This window comes from Camelina sativa, chromosome 6 (assembly GCF_030686135.1).
Source record: "Camelina sativa cultivar CO46 ecotype springtype chromosome 6, ASM3068613v1".
NCBI lineage: Eukaryota > Viridiplantae > Streptophyta > Magnoliopsida > Brassicales > Brassicaceae > Camelina > Camelina sativa.
The window spans coordinates 1,968,941-1,989,332 of record NC_141885.1 but is presented as its reverse complement, the minus strand read 5'-3'; the positions used below and the strand labels follow the sequence as shown (position 1 = coordinate 1,989,332).

The following is a 20,392-nucleotide window of genomic DNA, read 5'->3' as shown; positions in this document are numbered from 1 at the left end:
AGCCTATAATAAAATTGTAAAATGGATTATGAAAGTGTATCAAGAGATATGAAATGTCAAAATTCTTTTGTAAGATGAATTAGCCACCAATATTGAATGAGAATATTCTATTTTGTTAACTAATACTATATAGAAGAAAAAATATTGGGAATAAAGTTACAATTTCTTAGTGGCCTCTTCTGCAAAATATGTACTTTATATATGTATTATTATTCTTTACTTATTAAAGAAAAAATGACTCTTAAGTGTCATTAATTACATTTTTCATTAAATCAGTGATTCTCATAAAACCAAAAGATGTACCCAATCAAGTTTCAAACCACGAGATACACCAAGTCACCAATCAAAATATTGTCAATGATTCTACCAGTGGCCTTCCAAAATTTTGACATTCTCTCTTCAACTCTTCAAATATATATTTTTTCATCAAATGAAGTTTTTCCTTGAGTAGCTAATACAGGTAAGGTGGTGTTTAGGACTATTTTACATGTAATGAAAGTAAAAGAATATCGCTGACTTTTTTAGAACACAATTCAAAGGACCACTCTATATCTGGCACATCAAGATGCACGGTACCAATCAAATTAATACAGTATATAGAATTGTGGTGTAAATATAATTATGACTAGATTATAACCCGGAGTAAGATTTTTTTTTTTTGTTAATGCACTATTTTAATACTAATTTTGCTAATATACTCTTTTGTTAATTTTAGTGATTTAATATATAAATCATTGTATACCGCACAATAATTTTTCTTTACTACAATCTTAATGAAATCAGTTTGATTCGACATATTTTATATTGCTGTTGTTAAAACATTAAAATGAGGATTTAACCCGTATTGAAATATTATATTACTGATAGTTTATTTTTTAGTATTATTAATTCAATCTTGTAATGTCATATAACATGTTATGTCATATAACTCGTTTGTGTAATTTTTAAAATTTCATATGTTTAAATATTTATAATTTTTAAACTTTTTTTAAAGTTTAGATTTATTAGTTATAAATTATAAACTTCTTAAAATTTTATAATTTACTATATACAATAAATTTACTATATATGTATGTTGAACACACACTTTTTATATTAATTGAGTAATAGATGTTTGTTTTAAAAAATTCAAATCACAATATATGCAGGAAAAATATACCTTTTTAATTTATTTTATGTATTATGTGATGATTCACTACATTTAAATTTTAAAATCAAAAAGAGATGATAGGAGAATATTTTTTTTTTAATTTGGAATAAATCTTCTAAATCTCTTTATTAATTATAAAACATTATATATAGATATTTAAAATATTTTAATTGTGTTTGGTTATAAAGATAGTAAAAAAAGTTAACTAAACATGTTTGGATATGAATATAAGCATTAAATAGCATTCAATGTAAAAACTTTCCAAAAAACATTTTTGAGCAAAAACTGCTGCAAAAATACTAGTATAGATTTGATATGTTTCTGCTTTTGTAAATTCAAATTACCGTCTTGGTGATTTCTGACCAATTTCCAACGAAAATTTAGTCGGAATTTTTTTTTGTATATACCTAATGACTAATGAGTACACTCACCCATTTAACAATCTTAACACACACCAAACTCAATTACTATTAACATCTTCTTCTCTCTACTATAAAAATAATTTTTTCTTATATATACCTAATGACACAATCTAAATACACACCAAACTCAATTTCTATTAACATCTTCTTCTCTCTCCTTTGAAAATAATTTTCTAGTTTTCAAAGTATCATCATTTTTCTCCTCTTTTTAATTTATTTATTTTAATTTATGCAAATCTATTAATTCATTTTTAACTAATTAAATTTTTGTTCTCATTTGAAGATAATTAATATATAGTTATTTAAAATTTAAATCTAATACTCTTATTTTTGATTTTTTATAAAATATAAAACCATCAGAAGTTAGTCGAAAATATTTTTTAAAATAATTTTATTTATTTAATAAAATGTTGGGAAAATGGTCGAAAATTTCCGACGATATACATTTGTTAATCATTTCTGACTATTTTCGGACAAATGTTGGTTTCCTACCAGAGAATTCTGACTATTTTAAGTTGATCGAAAATTTATTGAAATAGCCTATTTCAATAAATTTTCTACTAATACCATAGTCAGAAATTGGTGTGTTTTCTTGTATTATTATACTGGACATATGGTCGACTCGAGATAAGCACAAGTATTGCCTAGTATGATATGATTGTGTTTAATGCAATAACCTCTAAAACCAATCAATTAAATATCAATACTTCTTAGAAAATAAAATTAAGTTTGAATTACTCCCCGTTTCACAACAGTTAAACCATTACACATGTACGTAGCCTTTAGCTGCTCAAATGTATACTACCATTTGTACAATTTTCTTATGGTCGATCAGGCGATAAATTGATCAATTTTGACATTATTAATTAAAACAGCTACACATGTTCGTAATATTTTTTCACATTATCCACCAACTAAAGTAATATATAAAAGACAAAAATAGTCCAGTTGGATACATCTTCTTTTCTTATTATGGTCATAATGAATTTTCTAAATGACAAATTATTCAACAACAGATTAATTATAATAATTAACAATATTCGAGAAAAACACTCGCTGCCTCCTACGATTCGTTTTTTCTACTGATGAGAAGTATATATAGAGAGATACAAGCAATATAATACGTTACGTAGCCACCCACAAACCCTAACCCTAGGATCTCATTCCTCTAATTAATTAACGATCACGAATTTGTTTTTTAGAATTTTAGAGTTATTTCACTTCCATTAACATTGCTTTGGTCTTCACCTTCTTCCCTAAGAGCAGCCAACCCTTTTTTCTCTCCACCACCACTCTCCGGCGACTTCTCTTCATCTGCGGCACTATGCGTTAACTGATTATGAGTTGAGTCAGTGGAGGCGGCACCGGATGAGCCGTTAAACGTTTGAAAGTGGTGGTGGTGGAGTGACTGCGGAGGCGGTGGAGTTGTGTAAAATTCTTGGGACGAGCAGAAGTGTGGTGGAGGCGGCCCCGCCGTGCTGGTGTGATGGTGATGAACTTGGTGGTGGTAGAGAGTCGGAGTGCCACCGTGTGCGGTGGTGTACTCCGGTGGGACCCATATGCCACCTAAGACGACCAAATGAGGACCTGGTCCACCCGACGTTTGTGGGCTTGGGCTTGGTCTTCTAGTGTGAAGCCGATACTTCTGTTTTGTTTAAAGTTTTACATCATCATTAGTTAAATTATGAGTTAAAAAAAAGTTGTATAGCATATTGTAGTGACTTGAGATTTAGGTTACCTGGAGATGGCTTTTAACTTCATCGTTGGTCAAACCATCAACTTTCATAAGTTCCCTTATCTGTTTTGGTGTAGCCACTGCAGTGTAATATAACAATCATATACATATGACCTTTTTCTTTATCAGGTTAACAATGTTATATATATTTTCTCTTTTTAATAAAATAAATCCATAACGAAAGAAAAAAAAAATCGAATTGAAGTTCAACTTTATTTGAAAACTAACGATATACAGTATTTGAATGATGTATATATAAACTAACGATACATTTATCTCTTATATGTAATGTTTTTTTCAAGTTGATCTATCGAATATTCAATTTCACTTTAGTTTGTTTGTTTTTAGCAACTGATAAATAGCTACAGAAAACCTCGAACTACAAACTTAAATACTCTGAAAATTTAAAATTATGCGTTATGCCTAAGAGAGATGAACCTTAGCAAAACCTAAATCGTGGCAATTTGATCCATATACCACCATTTTAATTCATTTTCACCCTAAAACTCGAATGAACCCCTAATTATATATCTTGATATGTATATAGCTTACAATATAGTTTTGTACAGTATTTGGCGAATTGAATATCATAGTGGAATAATAAAAAATAAAAAAATTCTTACTACTTGACATTTTTGTGAGAAACCATGGCAAACCTACATCAAATTAATACTAAGTTAACTAGAATAAGTGTATTTGTACCTTGCGACCCACCAAGCATTTGAAGAGCTTGGACAAATCTTCGGTGCAAGTCGGGCGACCAGCAACGTCGTGCCTTTCTATTACTTTGACTCGTTGTAGAAGAAACTCCATTGTTGTTCGAATTGTTATTATTATTGTTAGTATCATTGTTGATCATGCTCTCATCATTACCGTCATGACCATTAGTATGTTCGCTGGTTGGAGAGACCCTCTTGACCTCCGTAGATAGAGCTAATTCAGGCAAAGAATGTTCCTTAGAGAAGGGAAGAAAAGCGCCGTTTCCATTTCTTTGTTTCGCGTCGAAATGACCAAGTTTTGGACTACTGGCAATCTCATCTTTGTGAAGAGATTGATCAGCGGTTGAATCAATGTTTTTTGGTTTGGTTTCGGATTCGCTCCAAAGCTGAGTGGTCGTCATCCAATTATTTCCTTTGATATTAGGTTTTTCGGGTTGGTTCCTTAAGGGTATGAACTCTTCAAGAACTGGTCTTGTGGGTACACTTTGGTTATTGTTATTACTATTTGCTCGATATGCTTCTAGTTGTTGTTTGTAAAATTCGACAGCTGAAAAAGAAAAATTAAAAGATAATAAAGCAAATTAAAATATGAAAGAGATATGTAACATGAACCTTAACCTTTAAATCACTTTAATGAGATTTGTTGATTTCAGTGATGGGAGAAGCAAAAGTTTTGTGATTCAAAGAAATCAAAAGCAAGCTCTGATTTTTATGAATTAAATACTTAAACTAATGAATAAAGATCTTTTAAAAAAAAAGTAAAAAGAAATTCAAAAACTCTTCTATACGTTTAAGTTATAACAACTCATGGTTCTAGTTAGGTTTTTTGTGATAAAGGAATGTTTTTTGTCATTCATATTGTACACACTTATAAATGTAGATCTAAACATTTGTAAGTGTATATATGTACCATTGTTAAGCAGTTGCATGCAAAGGGGGAGCTCACGCTTGAAGGCATCGATCTTAAGACGTTCTTGGTCGAGGCGAGAAAGAAGATCTTCGAGCTTTTGCGTGGTTTGATTGCTCTGAAAGTTATCTCCAAAGGATTTCAAAAGCATAGAGTAGCTTTGCGGCTTGCAATCCAAGCTTAGTTCTGATGAGGAAGCCATATATATATTTAGCCTATATACTCTCTATATTTATAAGAAGAATATATATAAGTTATAACAAAATGATCAAGGAATCAAGAAGAATTTGTGGTGGCTTAAAGTTTCAGATGATATATGCTAAATGTTTCTTCAGAAATATTTAATGATTCTGAAGGATTGTGAAAACTAGGGTTTGGAGAAGAAGAGAGAATGAAGAAGAAGATAGAGGAAAAGGGGAATAAAATGTTAGGTTGTGGACACAAGGAGGATCACGAGGAGGTTCCTGTCCTTTTTAGAGGGCTCAATTCAAAGGAAGGGAATAAAATGATCTGTCACCATACACACACATACACTGACACACATATATATAAATATATATATAGAGAGAGAGAGAGCCATGATATGTTCTAGAGAGAGAGAGAGAGAGGCTTCTCACTGTTAGAAATCGTTCCTCTTCTCAAATGAGTCAATTACTAAATTGTGTGACTCTCAAAAAGTTTTAATCGAAAGCTTACCATATATATGGTTTCATGAAGCTTAATTTATGTATGCTTGTTTAGAATATCTATTGGCTTTTTCAACTAAAGATTTTGGACAAAGATTGAAGTTAAATTGATGAGTGTGGAAATACTAATAATATGGTGGCAAAATGTATGACAGAAATATTTTATATGTAAACAAATGTTTCATTTGTTTTGCTGCACAAACAATTTTTTTTTGCTGTCATAGCGCAAAGAAATTATCGACCTATGGTCTCAATCTGTTTTACAAGAAAATATTTATGCCTCATGGCTAATGCAATAAAATCATCAAATACAATAGCTTGATTCGTTTTTATTTTTCTTCTCTTATTTTTTTTTTGGTAGGATATTTCTTTCCTCTTATTATGCTTAGTTTTTAGTCACTTCTTTTGTCAAATTGATCTATTTTATAATACAAGATTTCCATATGAAAGAAAGAGAAAAGAGAGGCTAAAGGAGAAAAAGAAGAGGATATAAAGCAGCAGGGCAAAAGGGAATATATGGAAACTTGTTATAAAGAACAAATGGGTAAGAAAACAAAGTTTAAAATTATTTCTATTAAAGCGATAGATTGTTTTTAATCTCAGATTCCGCTTTTGTTGGTTCACCACTTCTCACATATATAGCTTATACTTTAGTAAATTCAGTTTCATAAAAATGTAGATAAAATATGTTTCCTAATTCTGCAATAAATCGATGATCTAAGCTAACATTTCGACAAAGTTAAATAAAATTATGGAATCTCCACCGCAATATATGAAAGGAATCAATAGTGAACATTTTAGTACATTTAGGGCAACTTAGAGTCGTTGCCAAAAAAAACAAAATATTCTTCCACCACCTTCTAAATTTATATAATAATTATTTTCTAAAGGAATTGAGATTCAATATAATTCAAAGAAGCATATACTAGCTAGGCTTAAGATTATTTTTATATGTATAGTCGCACGATGTCGAGAGAGAGATAACGATTGATCAATAAATTTTTCTATATTGAATTTCAAAAAGTTGAATAATTATTCCAAAATTTCGTGGATGCAAAAGAGAGAAAGAAAGGGAATATCTGATTTTAATTATTACCATAAACCAGGACAGATATTCACTTAAATAAATAATATTGAAAGAGGTTTGAGAGTCGCAGAATCTTCCCACCGGGCTTTAGTGAAGTGGCCAGGAAGGTAGAAGATTCTTACTTGGAAATATTTTAAACTTTTTTTCAAAGACAATTTTTGCAATTCAAAATGTCTTTCAAATTTTCTTTTTGAAACTAGGTTTCGATGAAGACCAATACACAAAATTAATTTTCTCATATGCTTCACTCTCTTAAATTTGTTGCACATATATATGTAACACAAATTACTTATTAGATATTGACATATTGTACATTAAAAACAAAATATTCTTACACACTAATACAATTTTGGGCTAAATCAATATGATTTGATGTTAGGAGCTCAGGCTTTGTGATATATGTAATGTTGTGATTGACAAACAATCAATTTTATAAATAAGGCAAAATAAAAGAGCATTTAGAAGTTGTAAAGTATTTAAATTGTGAGAATCTCGTCCTCTTAGAAGTAGTACTTTGCAATGCTTAAACGTGAGAATAACTTACTTGGCAGCTAATTGGAGGAAATATGATGTTTTTGGTCGTTTGATCACTAAACCAAAAATATGATGTTTTTGTTACCAGCTTGCGCACCTTTTGTTTTTTAATATGTTTGAAGAAACCAATTGGCATCTAATGCCAAACATAAAATCTTGGGACAGACCCTCCGACATGCATATCCTAAAATTTTGGATATCCAATTCAAATATTTCATATTTTCTATATAATTCTTTGAATTCCAAGTATTGTGGTATTAATCTATATGCTACTATTTTCTTAAGTATAAATAACATAGTACTTTATGCTCTTTTAATTGCCCAAAAATTCGAAACTTTTAGTTACTTTCTACAAACCCATGAACTATAACAATTAATTTAACATACTTGTTGTCATGATATCAATATATCATCCCTGCCTTTAAGCAATTATTCGAAATTAGAGTGTATATATACAAAGAAACTGAACGAGGTCAGTTCAGTTAAAGCCAGATTAGAAAATTATAATTAATGATAAAACAGGAAATTTTTTTATCCCAAACAAAACAAACATTTATTATTAGGTCCAATATGGTCTATATTGGAGAAATTATGTCAAGGATGTGGTATAAACTGATCGTTAGTAAGTGTATGACCGGACCAGAACAGACCAGACCAAACAAATTGGACCACATCAATTATGATAAACGATGATATTTTAATACACGATGAACGGAACGTAACTTGGACTACTCGTATCTTTATCCTCTTTCGGACACCATAAAAGTGGAAAATTGAATTCTTTTGCGAGCCGACAAAGGAAAAAAAAAGTCATTTGAAAAAAGTATAGTTATTGACATAAGTTTTAGTGACTTAGGTATATTCTTGTATTTTTTTTTTTTTTTTTTTTTTTTGTGAAAGGGTTTTCATATTCTTGTATTTCTCTATTATTAAATCGCTTGTCTTAAAAAAAAATATAGAACCTAGATTCTAAATCAGTATTTATTTATTAGAGGCGATATGATGATCAATATAATCCAATATATCAAAGTGAATCAAACTGATCTAAATCAAAACTTTTAAATATATTGTTTGGAAAAATATGGTTTTACATCTAATTGTTTTGTCAGCTTTTTTTTCGTGTTAAAACACTTGGCTATAGAAAATTTATAATAATATGTTGAAAGAAAAAAAAAATAACATGTAAAAAGAGAAGAAGAATATAAGAAAAAGGAGAAAGATAGAGTGGAGAAATATTCGGGAGTCCGTATTTAATACAGACAAAGGGGATATTCAGACAGAAATCAAAGTTAAGAAGAAGCAAGTAAGTCGAAACGTGTCACGGGAGAATCTCTTTTGTGCGTGCTTTGCATGGGATGCTAAAAAAGAAATCACTCTTTTCTACCATATTTTTAAAAACAAAACAAATAAATTGTAATACATTCCCCAAAATAAAATTAAATAGGAAAAAAAAGAAAAGAAAAAGAGATAACTAAAGTTGGATTCTAAAGAAGAATCTTTAGAAAAGTTAAGGGTTGGAGTCTTGCACATGAAGATTTTAATTGGTTTGAACAAATGCGACCAACCAATCAACCATTTGTTATTTTTCCAATTCATGTTTTCTATATTTTATATATGTGATTATCTATAAAAAATTTGCTGTCAAAAATAGAATATAGTTAATTTTTTTGTATTCTAATTTTGGAAGGTAATTTATTAATTTTTACTCAAACAAAAAAGGTTTGTATTAAAAGGAAATGAGTAATGGAATTTTTAGACTAATAATACAAAGGGAATTCCACAATGACTGGTTAATGTGTGGAGGGAATTAGGTACCTTCTATTTTTTTAAGAACATTTTTTAATTCTCATTTGCTTTAACTTTCTTGCAAAGTTCTTTATTGCTCTTATCCTATTATATCATCTGCATATTCTGGCATGACAATTTTTACAGAACACATGAGCGAACAAACCAACACAAATATACGTGTATATTCGTGGCTGCGTGTATATAATATATATTTTGAGAAAATATCTTTTTTGTTGTGTGTGTAGAGTTTAGAATGGATACATGTAGATAGATTCACAGATTTTTAGTTCAGTGATTAAGTTTATACCATATCGAAATTAATATATACTATTATATAACTTTTGTTCCATGCATATTGTAGTTCGAACTCAAATTCAGCTACCCATGTTTTTATTCTGTGTTTCCGACATAAGATTAATTTACTTGTGACCCAACATAAGATTAATTTCTCCCTTTCAACATTGGAATTAGCCAACGAGGGATACAATTAATAGTCTAAAGCATGCATATGGCACATTGACTAGTTTAACAAATGTGAAAACATATGGACTTTAGTGACATATAATCCTAGGAAGACTTTGCGGAAAATTTTTCTGTTTACGACGTTTCATAATCTCTTTAGTCAGGAAGAATATTTTAAAATAAAACCGTTTCATTTTTATCTCGAATTCTTCCTTTTCGTTATTTTTTGTTGGTAGATTGAAAACTAAATCAAGTTAACGAATGAATAAACATGAAAAAAAGTTGGTAAAACAAGATTAGAGAATTTGATCAAATAATTTTGACACGTACGTAATAGCTAGGTTAAGTGGCATTACATTTTGTAACGATTCACAACTAAAAAAGTAAAATTGCATCTGCATATATATTCAATATTTAACAGGATTAGGGCATGTATATAAATCTATCAAAAAGAGGAAAACATCTATACATATCTAAAAATGATTGGCGGTGTCTATATAACACATCAGAAGAATTGTATATTATGTATCTTATTGTTATGTAAATTTTTCTTTCTCGTTTTTTTTTTTATATTTTCTTAAGTTGAATTTTTCGATTATGTTAACTTTGATTAGCAAGTTATGGACATAAGGAAAATAGGAATTATATATATATATTGATGCATTATATGACTCTAATGTGTCATAAGAAGCTTATTTAGAAGAGAAGGAAGATACGAGAGAAAGAGTTAGAAAAAACAATTTTCGTTGTGTTGAAGAAACAAACAAGATGAGTCTTTCGACCCCAACTATCTTATTAATTTCATGCGGCATTATCGCGAGTATTCTTGTTGCTGGCGTCTTCTATCAGTTATGGTCTTGTTGTACCAAGGACCGAACGCAAGTTGTGCATCATGTCTAAATTCTTATCATATATATATATATATATATTTTTAATGAATTATTTTATGATGAAGGTTTTTTATTTATATCAATATAGCCTTAATAGAGCATATCGAGATAGTTATTCCTATTTCGTCGTTTATGTTTTTTTCTATCTATAATAGATTTAATGATATTGTAACTCTATTTTATAATAAGATTGAAATGATATTATAATTATAATGTTGAAATCTCCGACCTTTTCGTTTCTTTATAATCTTTGTCTTAAAGTTGTATCTGTCAAATATATGAGTGTTTGTACGCTAAACCATATCGAGATCTAAATTAGTTCGTAAACAAACTGCTTCTTAAGCAATCTCCAAAACTCTCTCTATAATTCTTTTTTTTTTTGGCTTTCGTCAGCTAACGAACATTATTGCCACATTACTCCGTTAAAAAAACACAACACTTAAACATACCCATATCGCTCACAATAATACATTAACGCTTCTTCTTCTCGAATAAGATATATATTTAAATATATAAAATATTGGAAGGTGATAACAAATTGGGGATGTAGCTCAAATGGTAGAGCGCTCCCCGCATCTCCATTTATTTTGACATTTTTCTATTTCCATCAAATCATACAAAAAATCCTGAAATAAGATTCAAAGTTTATAAACAGGTTTCATGTAGACAACTCATTCTACTAATCATCTTAAACCTTCAAAATAAGATACATTGTGGAATATAAAAAAAAAAAAAAAAATCTCTGTTTACAATAATCAAAGAGCAAACAAAAATTGGATGAATGAAATATATATAGCTACATTTTTTTTTTTTTTTTTGTTCCAGAGCAATATTTAAAGAGGAAAAAGAAAAATTAAAGAATATTTGAATCTAAACTCTTTCTTCTACTCATAGCTACAGCTTCCACTTACATATAGAGCCAGCCTCCTCCACAAGTTTTTAAAAAGCCATCCAGAAATAACAATAACAAAAAGATATGATCTCTCTCCAGAGTTTGGAGGAGATAGATAAATTTGGATCTGTTAAACAAAAAAATAACATTTTGGTTGGTTACTTAGAAGCTCCAGATTTTGGTTTCGGTTGAAGTAAGAGTGAGAGATCTTACCAGTGAAAAAGACTGTGTAGTGAGTGTTGTTTATATGGTGAAAGAAGTATGAAAATTTTTAGATGTTGCTTTTCAGTTATTTTTTAAGGAATGGTTTCTGACAGACAAGAAGTCTTTGGTCACTACCATCTTGAAGATCAATGACTCGTGCTTCCCATCGCACTCGAGCTGTTAGTGCTCGAGCCATCTCGATTACTCCCACCTTGTCACTTAGAACAACCCATCCCTATTAAAACCAACCACATGTATGTCAAGTTTATTAATTAGGTTTTCAGGATCTTATGGGAATACAGGAATGGTGTTAGTATAAGAACCTCAGGTCGAAGAATCCGATCCATCTCCAAGAATAAGTCCATTAAACTGCATCGTTCGGAGCTAAGATGCGTAAGAAGTTCATTGGCATGAAGCATGTCGTACGTTCTAGGATATGTTGGGAATGGTTCACACCTAGAATAAAAAACAGTTTTGATGCGTTTAACCATATCATCATAGATCAAAAGGATATAGTTTTGATGCGAGTTTCAAAGGCAAGAAAACACACTCACCAGTCATGTAGAACACCGGCGAAACCACGATCAAGTATGATAGGAAGAGTGTTACGTGCATTGACTGGGACAACATTCATAACCCAAGCTGATTTGCCTTCATCAAGTAAAGCGGCATTCAAATTCCCAAAACGAGCATTCATGTCCATCACGTTGCGTATCATGTTAAAAGGAGGGAGAGGATCTTCATCACCGGGTCTCTTCGGGTGGTCAGAGAATATTAGAGGTGTAAGCAAGGACCAATAATTTTTCAGAGCTGATCTCCATATTTGCGTATCCTCAATGAATTCTTCAGGTTTTAAACCTGTAATATTCAATATAATCCAAAACAACATGTTACAATCTGAAAGTACCAAGTGAAAAAGAAGCAATGAAGTGGCTATCAAAAGAGATACTTTCCATGAGTTTCAAGCCCAGCCGAGGTTGTTCCTGCAACAGCAGACCTATTCTGAATAGGAATCCAGCGTTTACTCGTGGTTCCGCTTATACATGGAACAAGTGGGTGGTAATACGGAACACTATCTCCTTCTTTGCAAAGAGGTATAGAACCTTGAGAACTACACAAACCAAAAAAACCATCAGTAGAGGAAAACCAAAACTTACACTTTCAATACCAAGAACATGTCTCAAGATCCTACTTACCGAGATGAATAGCAATTTAAATCTGTAGTTTTCTGCCAAAGAAACGTCTCGTCCTGCTGAGCTGTTAGACTCCAGCAGATTTTCTTAGATAACTCATCAACCCGTGTCGAAATGCTCGTTTTCTTAGTATCCGGTGAGTTTCCCTGTGCTTTGTTCGTAGGAGAAGTTAAAACAAAGTATCCACCGGGTTTCAGAACACGATCCACTTCCAAAAGTAGCATTGCATCTGCTTAAGGGAAAAGCAATAAGCAAAATTATCCAAATTTAAAGACAACGTATCTATCACACTCCCGACACATGTTGATGTAATTTACCTTTGATATCCCAAGTAGTACCACACTGAGCACAATGGACCATGTCAAAAGACAATGCTGGGTAAGGAAGCTGTTTTGAAAAGAAATTGCCAATCATTGCAGGAAGGCCTCTCTCTAGAGCTAACTGGACTTGGCTCCCAGTTGCCTCATACTCAGCAATACATATAGGCATCAACTTCAATGACACTAAATGTGCACCAAAGCTACCAAAGCCACAACCAATGTCTAATACAGTTCGTACCTGAAAGCATGAGAAAAAATCTGAAAAACTGGAGCTGAAAAGTTGATGTGTACGATGATAAGACTAAGAATACTTACACCTGCTTGAGCAAATTCAGTATCGCTTCCTAAACCTATCATCTCAGCAATTTGACGAGCATAGTCTTTGACCCCATCAAAGACTTGTCCATCCTCCGAGTGAAAGGTTATTTGATTCTCTTCAAGCAACATTAACCTAATAATGATGATAAGGAAAAAAGAGAAATTACAGAACAGAACCAAATACATGGGGAAACTATAACTGTATGTCAAAAGAAAAGACCTCGTTGTCACGGTTCCTGACGAAAGAAACTGGTCTTTGGTTATCTTCACGTTCCCACTCCATATAATATCTCTACCAAGTGGCCACCTAAGTGGTATTTTATAGTCTCTGGGAGGACGAACTACACATCTTTCCTTCTCTCTTTCAAACTCGCAATGCCGATCTAACTCCTCACCTTCTTGAAGGCCAGCAAGCAAATTCCCAGTGATGTTATAACAAGGCACATAGCTTTCTCTTTCTTTACCACACAAAGGAAACTCTTTAAGACTAGCACCTAAGGAGAGAGACCTTAGATCAAGATAGTCAACAGCAGCTTGCTCCTTAATCCTCCTATAGTTACTATAAATGTTGGGCACAAGTGTCGAACTCGAAGAAGAACCATACGAATTGGATGTGAATGGTGATATAATAGTAACTACAGCGACAACACCGACAATGAAGAAAAGCAACCCTCTGATCCGTGGTCTGAGACCAAAAACAGAGGAAACACTCTTGTACCAAGAACCTCCTCTCATATCACAAAAATCAAACCACCACTACTAATCCGTCTTGCTGCTGTCCACAGGAACTTTGTCATCCGCTTCTTTTCAGACAAGTCTCAATTTTTGGAAGCAACATAGTCTCATCATCCATTACCTAATCAAGCCATTTCAATTCCACAAACCTCAAGCTCTTTTATGATCCAAATCAAGAAATTTGGCACTAGTAGTAGTAAGTAGATGCCAAAATTCAGAACCAAATCTCGATGTAACCAAACAACTCTCCAAAGGGCAATGCCAATTACGGGAAAAATCTCAAAATCTGAGCTTCAAACAAATCAAACCCACCTGCAACCAAATCTCACAGATCAAAAAAAAAGAAAAAAAAATCTAAACTTTTTCCCAAAAGAAGAAACATTACCACTTCTAGTGAATCTATACATTAAACGAATTTTGCTTTTTTCCTCTCGACAAATATTCACCAAAAAAAAAAAAAAAAAAAAACTTTATAACAATTTTATGGATAAACCCATGATTGAGATCTCGAGAATGACGAACAAGATCAGATCAAAAAATTAAATGTAGGAAAAAACAAAAAGAAAAAAAAACAAAAATCCACGACAACGATCAATTTTAGGGTTTTTGAGATGCGTACCGAAGTTAATAGATTTCAGAGAGAGCAACCAAACAACAATGGCAATGAGAGAGATTCAGAAGAGAAGAGAAGAGAGAGAAGAGAATGTGAGATTCCAATTATATGGGCACTCTCTCTTTGTTTTTTTTTTACTCTGCTCTGCGTCGAGTTCGTTTTTTTATTTTATTATCTGAATATATATATATATATATATATAGATTAATAAGCAAAGTGTTAAATGAGGATTAAGAGAAATTAATTAAAGTGATTTTAATTTATAATTTAGATCTAAGAAAGTATGTGTAAGTGAAACTTTATAAACACCAAGAATTGTTAAACTTTTTTTGGTTTGTTCCAGCAAAAAAAAGCAGTCATGAAAGAAGCAGGGAGAGAGGAGAATAATTGCAAATTCGTGGTGCACTTTTGCTTTTTTGTGGCATTTATTAAATTGGTCTCTTTGTCTTTTGGGGTGTCTCTTTAGTATTTTATTGTTTTCTTGAAATTCACTACTACTACAGATTAATTAATTAGCATTATTATGTTGTCATTGGTGAGCAATAACAATCCACTACTATAAAGAAAATCATATAAAACAATTTTTTTTAACTCAATTGTAAGCTTACTTGTATGTTGTATGTTTTAACTTGTAATAATAATAATAATAATGTACTAAAAAAATATTTTTTTCTTTTACATCAAATATTTTAAAAATAAAAATAAATCGTTATCTGGAAACGGAATGATAGCTATCTGAAAACCAAAAAGACGAAATATACTGTTGAAATTGGTGAAGAAAATATGTTTGAAAAGTATATGGTAGAGTCTGTCAGATTGTTACCAACAACCGTTCGTGTTGACTGTGTGCAAAAAGTATTTGGCAATATCAAAGATAAAATGGTATATCTTCCTCGTGAGTCGTGTGATGAAGAATATGATCACATTCTCATCACAAAATTTGGTATCCATGTTGATGGTGTTAATTTCTAGGAGGCGCTAGATAGTTATGGATTAGAAAGAGTAGATTGTGGCTTATGTTAGGATAGCTAGAAGAGAGAATCTCATTACAGATTTCTATAGGATGAGTTTGAAAAATAAAATTGTCCTTATTAGTTATTACAGAAATGAAAGTCATTATAATTTTATTGCAAAGGAGGAAAAAAAAACAAATGAGGCAAGAAAACGTCAAACCAATCGTTTTCATATGTACCGCTAATTAAATATTGAAAGAAAACAAATTCTAAGTATCTTCTTCATTTTCTCATTAAGAAAAACAATATTACAATTTTTACAACACAACAAACTGATATTTATCCTAAATGATATTCATAGACAAAAAAAAAAAGAAAAAACAAGACATGAATTTTAAAAAATCTACGTATAAGGATCGAACTTAGTTAATGTCTTGAACAGATATATAAGATTATAAAAACAACTTGATCAAATTTAGTTCAAGTGATTAGATCAGTCCCTTTACCATTGTTTGTACTAGGGACTGTCCGTTGGGTGAACTAGACAAAATATCTGGATACAGTATAAAGACACAGTATCTGGACGCAACATCTAGATGATGTTCGTTTGTGTTATTGGTTCATGTGTCCATAAATTGTATCTCGATTCAATTATGTTCATTTTGTTTTGGTTTAACCATTTTTGACTTTTACAAATTATGGATGAGTTTACCTCATCCAAACTCTCTAAAAAAATTTCATTCAGAAATTCAGTTTTTTTTGATGAGTTTTTAAAATGTATCCAGATATTGTACCCAGATGAGTTCCTAATTGTTACTAAACGAACAACAATAAGCATTTGCGTCCACATATTGCATTTGGTTCACCAAACGAACATGACCTAGATTGTCTACTAATCGTCTCTATTTGAACAAATTCATTTTGATGATTTCTTATATTGTCTTGTTGTCTACCTCATAAAGAGAAGTCGTCACTTACAAATATTCTGAGGCTTAGGTTGCTATAGTCAATTTGATGTCTCAGGTTTATTTGGAATATCATCCGCTTTGGACGTTAGATGTATCACAGGAGTTGTGATCACAAGAGAAGAGTCATCAATTCTATCTCTGAATACTTATAGGCTTATAAGTTATAGCTCGCACCCAAAGTGTCAAAATCATGTTTTCACTAAATCTCCAAATATGTTATTGTTATACGAAGCTTTGTTATTGTTATTACATGTGACTAGCTTAGGACCTTATCACTCTTTCTAGGTTCTTTTCTACTAGCTACCATGTTTACTGGTTACCATCTCTAAATAATACAATTGCCAAATTCTTTTTAAGGTTAAAAGCTATATAACCGTTGGTTGCCACACTGCAAGGTTGTCCACATATCATCAGAACCATCACCATTGCATTGACACCACAATAAATTTGTTGAAACAAAGATGTGGCCGTATAAATATGAAAACCATATCATATTTAGTTACGAACTTGAGCTCAACATCTTAAACAACGACAAGATGCAAAAATCAAACGAAATTACTACAAATTAAATCTTGCAAATCATATAACAAATTATTCCAACTACATAGTGTCATCAAAGCAGAAAGAAGTCACAAATATCCAAGTTTAGTTTCTATATGAACATGTAACATCAGTTGGGGGAAAACTTCTATTTTCAATGAGTACTTCTTAGTTTTTACCTTTTTTTTTTTTTCTTAAAGTATTGTTTTAAGATATATATAAAATAAGTACTTACTTTTTTTTTAATAATTGATTATTTTTTGCAAGGTCTAATTTGATTTAAGATTTTGTTTGATTTCCATTATTTATTATTTTTCTCAATTTGGTTTAGATCGGTTTAAAGCTAAACCAATAAATAAGCCTAGGTAACAAAGTTGATTACACGTGCTGGTTAAAGTTGAGGCTATATTTGTAACTTTCTATTTGAGAGGATTTTTAATAAGTTTACGCCTCTCTCCTTTGTTCCTATCCTAAACACGAACCCGTAACCCTAGCCGCCTTGGAAAATTTCTCAATTTTTTTTTTTTTTCAAACAAATTCGCTCAGATCCTCTCCTTGTCCCAAATCAATCTTCAAATCAATTGTAATTTTCTTCTTCTTCTTTATTTTATCTTTCAATTGATACCTGTTTTGATATCATCCTTTGATATCTTCAAATCTAGGGATTTTTTCAATAGAGTTCTTGATTTTGATCACAAATCGATAGATCTGTTTAGGCATTTTTCTGGGTATCGATTCTTTTCAACGTCCCTGGCTTAATTTCACGTTTTCCCCAAAAATTTTAACCCTAATTTGTTCGTCGTGACCTTTGATGCTTAAAGGTTCGTTAGATCTGTAAATTGATTTGGGGCTTTTGTTCCTCGTACTTGAAATTGATTGATTCGTTGTTTTTTGGACTCTTGATTTTGTGATTTTAGACGTGAATTGAAAAATCTAGGGGTAGTGTCGAATTTGGGGGAAAAAGAATTCCTTTGACTTTTTGACTATTACTTAAAATTACACTAATACCCACATCTACCTTGAAACATCAAAATCAATCATTGTTTGTCTCTCTAATTATGGAATTGTCCATATGTAACAAAACTTAACGAATGTTATAAAGAAAGTTACTAAATTGACTTTGGTTTTAACCATTCAGGTTCTAAAACAAAAAAATGGGATTAAAGTGACCTTTTGATGCTGAAGAGATGCAAGAGTGCAATGCTAAGCATGCAAGACAGCTTACGTATAACAACCATGACCAGCTGAACCAGTTTGACGAAACTGATCCGTATCATCATGTTTCTTCTATGGAGAAGAAGACGACTGGTGGTTTAGGTAACAATGAAAACCTCTAATGCTAGAATTTAATATACCCTGTTCTGCTAAAAACGTTTTTAACTTTGGATTTTTTTTTTTGTTGTTGTTGCAGTAGACGGTCTGAGTGGTCTCTGTCGGAACCCTACGTGGACTAATGATGCAATTCATGTTGAGAAGGGTTTTGACTCGTCTGAACCGTATTTGTGGATCCCAATAACCGATTTGTGTCAAGAAGATTCTCAGTCTGGAGGGTCGACTCAGTCAGCTCTTTCTAATCAATCTTCTGATTCGGATTTCACCTGGAGGCCACTTTCACCAGTGGGAGACGTTTATTCTTGTCTGATGAATCAGCCACCTAGGAAACAAGTTCCTCTTGGGTCTAATCACCAGGCGGATATTCCTGAGTTTGTCCTTGATCGGTCTGAGGGTACTAACGGTGACTTGGAAGAGAAGCTAATGGGAAAGTGCATCATACCAATGCCTAACTCAGACCTTTGTGGAACCGGCCAAGGAAGAAAGGAATGTCTTTGCTCAGATAAACACTCCATTAGATGCGTGCAGCAACATATCATGGAAGCCAGAGAAGGGATGGTTGAAAGGATTGGATACGAAAGGTTTCTGGAGCTGGGGTTGTGTGGAATGGGGGAGGAAGTTGCAAGCTTATGGACTGAAGACGAAGAAGATCTCTTTCACAGGGTTGTGCACTCTCATCCTTTTTCAGTTGGTCGCAACTTTTGGAAGCAATTAAAGGAAACGTTTCCTTCAAGAACCATGAAGGATTTGTTAGTTACTACTTCAATGTCTTCATCTTGCGGAGACAACGAGGAAGAAGAAGAAGAAGAAGAAGAAGAAGAAGAAGAAGAAGAAGAAGAAGAAGAAGAAGAAGAAGAAACCAACAACAGCGATGATGATGATGATGAAGAAGAAGAAACCAACAACAGCGATGATGATGATGATGAAGAAGAAGAAGACTCACCAAGTAACGATGCTCATTGTGTATATATGGATAAAGCTTCAAGAGACAGTGTTGGTGAGGAGGTAAACGTGGAAGACAACTCATGTTTGTCCTTCGAGTTACAAGACTCCAATTTGATCTTCAGTCACAACCCAATCGAAAACAGAGAGTGTCAGAGATCTGGTGATGATTCGTATAAGTATGATGATCAGAGACTCACATCAGATTGTTGGACCAAGAACAACGACCTTCTACCAACTTCCAACATCATTGAGGAAATATTTGGTTTAGAAGACTGGGAAGATAATGATGATGATAACTTGAAGGGGAGGTAAATGTAAAAAAATAGTTTTCTTCTCCTCTTCCATGGATTTCTGCTAAGGTTTATTTTTCTTTACTATGTGAATTATTATAAAAAAAAAAATGCAGAAGTTTTCTCCTTGAAGTTTTTGTTGGTTTAGGTTGAAGAAGAAAGACTTCCTGATTGATTTGACTCTGTAAAAAAAGCTATTAAGAATCCAGGAACCTTTTTTGTTTTTTTTTGTTGTGTACATTATTTTGCTGTAAAAAAGAAATGAACAAAGGAATGCTAAGTTATCCATGTGTTTGTATTAAACTAATTTACACAATAACTTTTCCATAACACAAATGCAGTTGCCTCGTTAAATTAGACCTGAACTTTTCCAACGTATGAGCGTTTTTGGAAGACGAAGCCGTCGCGAAAGACGCATTCGATTTCAAATTTTACCGACTTAGGGGATCAAAGATGGTCATGGGATGAACAAAACGTGTTCCATATGTTTTAAGTTTGAGAGTTCGTAACAAAATAAGACATGATGAGGAAGGATGGAGGACGATGTTTAATTTAGTGTGAAAAGAAAAACAAACCCATATTCTCAAAAAAAAAAAAAAAAAAGGAAAGAAAAACAAACCCACAAGTTGTTCACGTTTGGTTTGTTATTACTATTTCTTTATTTAGGGTCTGACGGGTTGAAACGCGGTTGCGGTTGTGGGAGATTGCA

The 20,392-nt window shown here is 32.0% G+C and overlaps 3 protein-coding genes across 8 annotated transcripts; 1 reads left to right on the top strand and 2 right to left on the bottom strand.

Annotated features, from left to right (window-relative positions):
- Positions 1-2,520: 2,520 nt before the first annotated feature.
- On the bottom strand, positions 2,521-5,605 carry LOC104793866 (myb family transcription factor EFM-like). The gene is made up of 4 exons (XM_010520292.3): positions 4,937-5,605; positions 4,010-4,573; positions 3,311-3,387; positions 2,521-3,217 (listed from the first exon to the last, which is right to left on the bottom strand). Exons 1-4 carry the CDS (start codon positions 5,133-5,135, stop codon positions 2,771-2,773), a joined length of 1,287 nt encoding a protein of 428 aa, XP_010518594.2. The 5' UTR covers positions 5,136-5,605; the 3' UTR covers positions 2,521-2,770.
- A 5,438-nt stretch (positions 5,606-11,043) lies between these two features.
- LOC104790112 (putative methyltransferase PMT5) lies at positions 11,044-14,850 on the bottom strand. Of its 3 annotated transcripts, none has more exons than XR_015560273.1 (10): positions 14,662-14,850; positions 13,528-14,354; positions 13,305-13,440; positions 12,987-13,227; positions 12,673-12,898; positions 12,426-12,587; positions 12,031-12,334; positions 11,800-11,932; positions 11,486-11,711; positions 11,044-11,399 (listed from the first exon to the last, which is right to left on the bottom strand). XR_015560273.1 is itself a non-coding variant. In XM_087455720.1 (9 exons), exons 2-9 carry the CDS (start codon positions 14,040-14,042, stop codon positions 11,562-11,564), a joined length of 1,863 nt encoding a protein of 620 aa, XP_087311846.1. In that variant the 5' UTR covers positions 14,043-14,354; positions 14,662-14,850; the 3' UTR covers positions 11,044-11,561. The 3 variants fall into 3 exon arrangements, 1 of the variants encoding a protein (XP_087311846.1); XR_015560272.1 differs by having other exon boundaries at positions 12,031-12,335; positions 12,431-12,587; XM_087455720.1 differs by having other exon boundaries at positions 11,044-11,711; positions 12,031-12,335; positions 12,431-12,587.
- A 2,665-nt stretch (positions 14,851-17,515) lies between these two features.
- On the top strand, positions 17,516-19,971 carry LOC147942136 (uncharacterized). 4 transcript variants are annotated; one of them, XM_087455716.1, is made up of 3 exons: positions 17,516-17,699; positions 18,255-18,433; positions 18,528-19,971. In XM_087455716.1, the coding sequence occupies exons 2-3, from the start codon at positions 18,304-18,306 to the stop codon at positions 19,703-19,705; spliced, it is 1,308 nt and encodes a 435-aa protein (XP_087311842.1). In that variant the 5' UTR covers positions 17,516-17,699; positions 18,255-18,303; the 3' UTR covers positions 19,706-19,971. The 4 variants fall into 4 exon arrangements, with proteins under 4 accessions (XP_087311842.1, XP_087311844.1, XP_087311843.1 ...); XM_087455718.1 differs by having other exon boundaries at positions 17,554-17,699; positions 18,531-19,971; XM_087455717.1 differs by having other exon boundaries at positions 17,557-17,937.
- Positions 19,972-20,392: the final 421 nt, after the last annotated feature.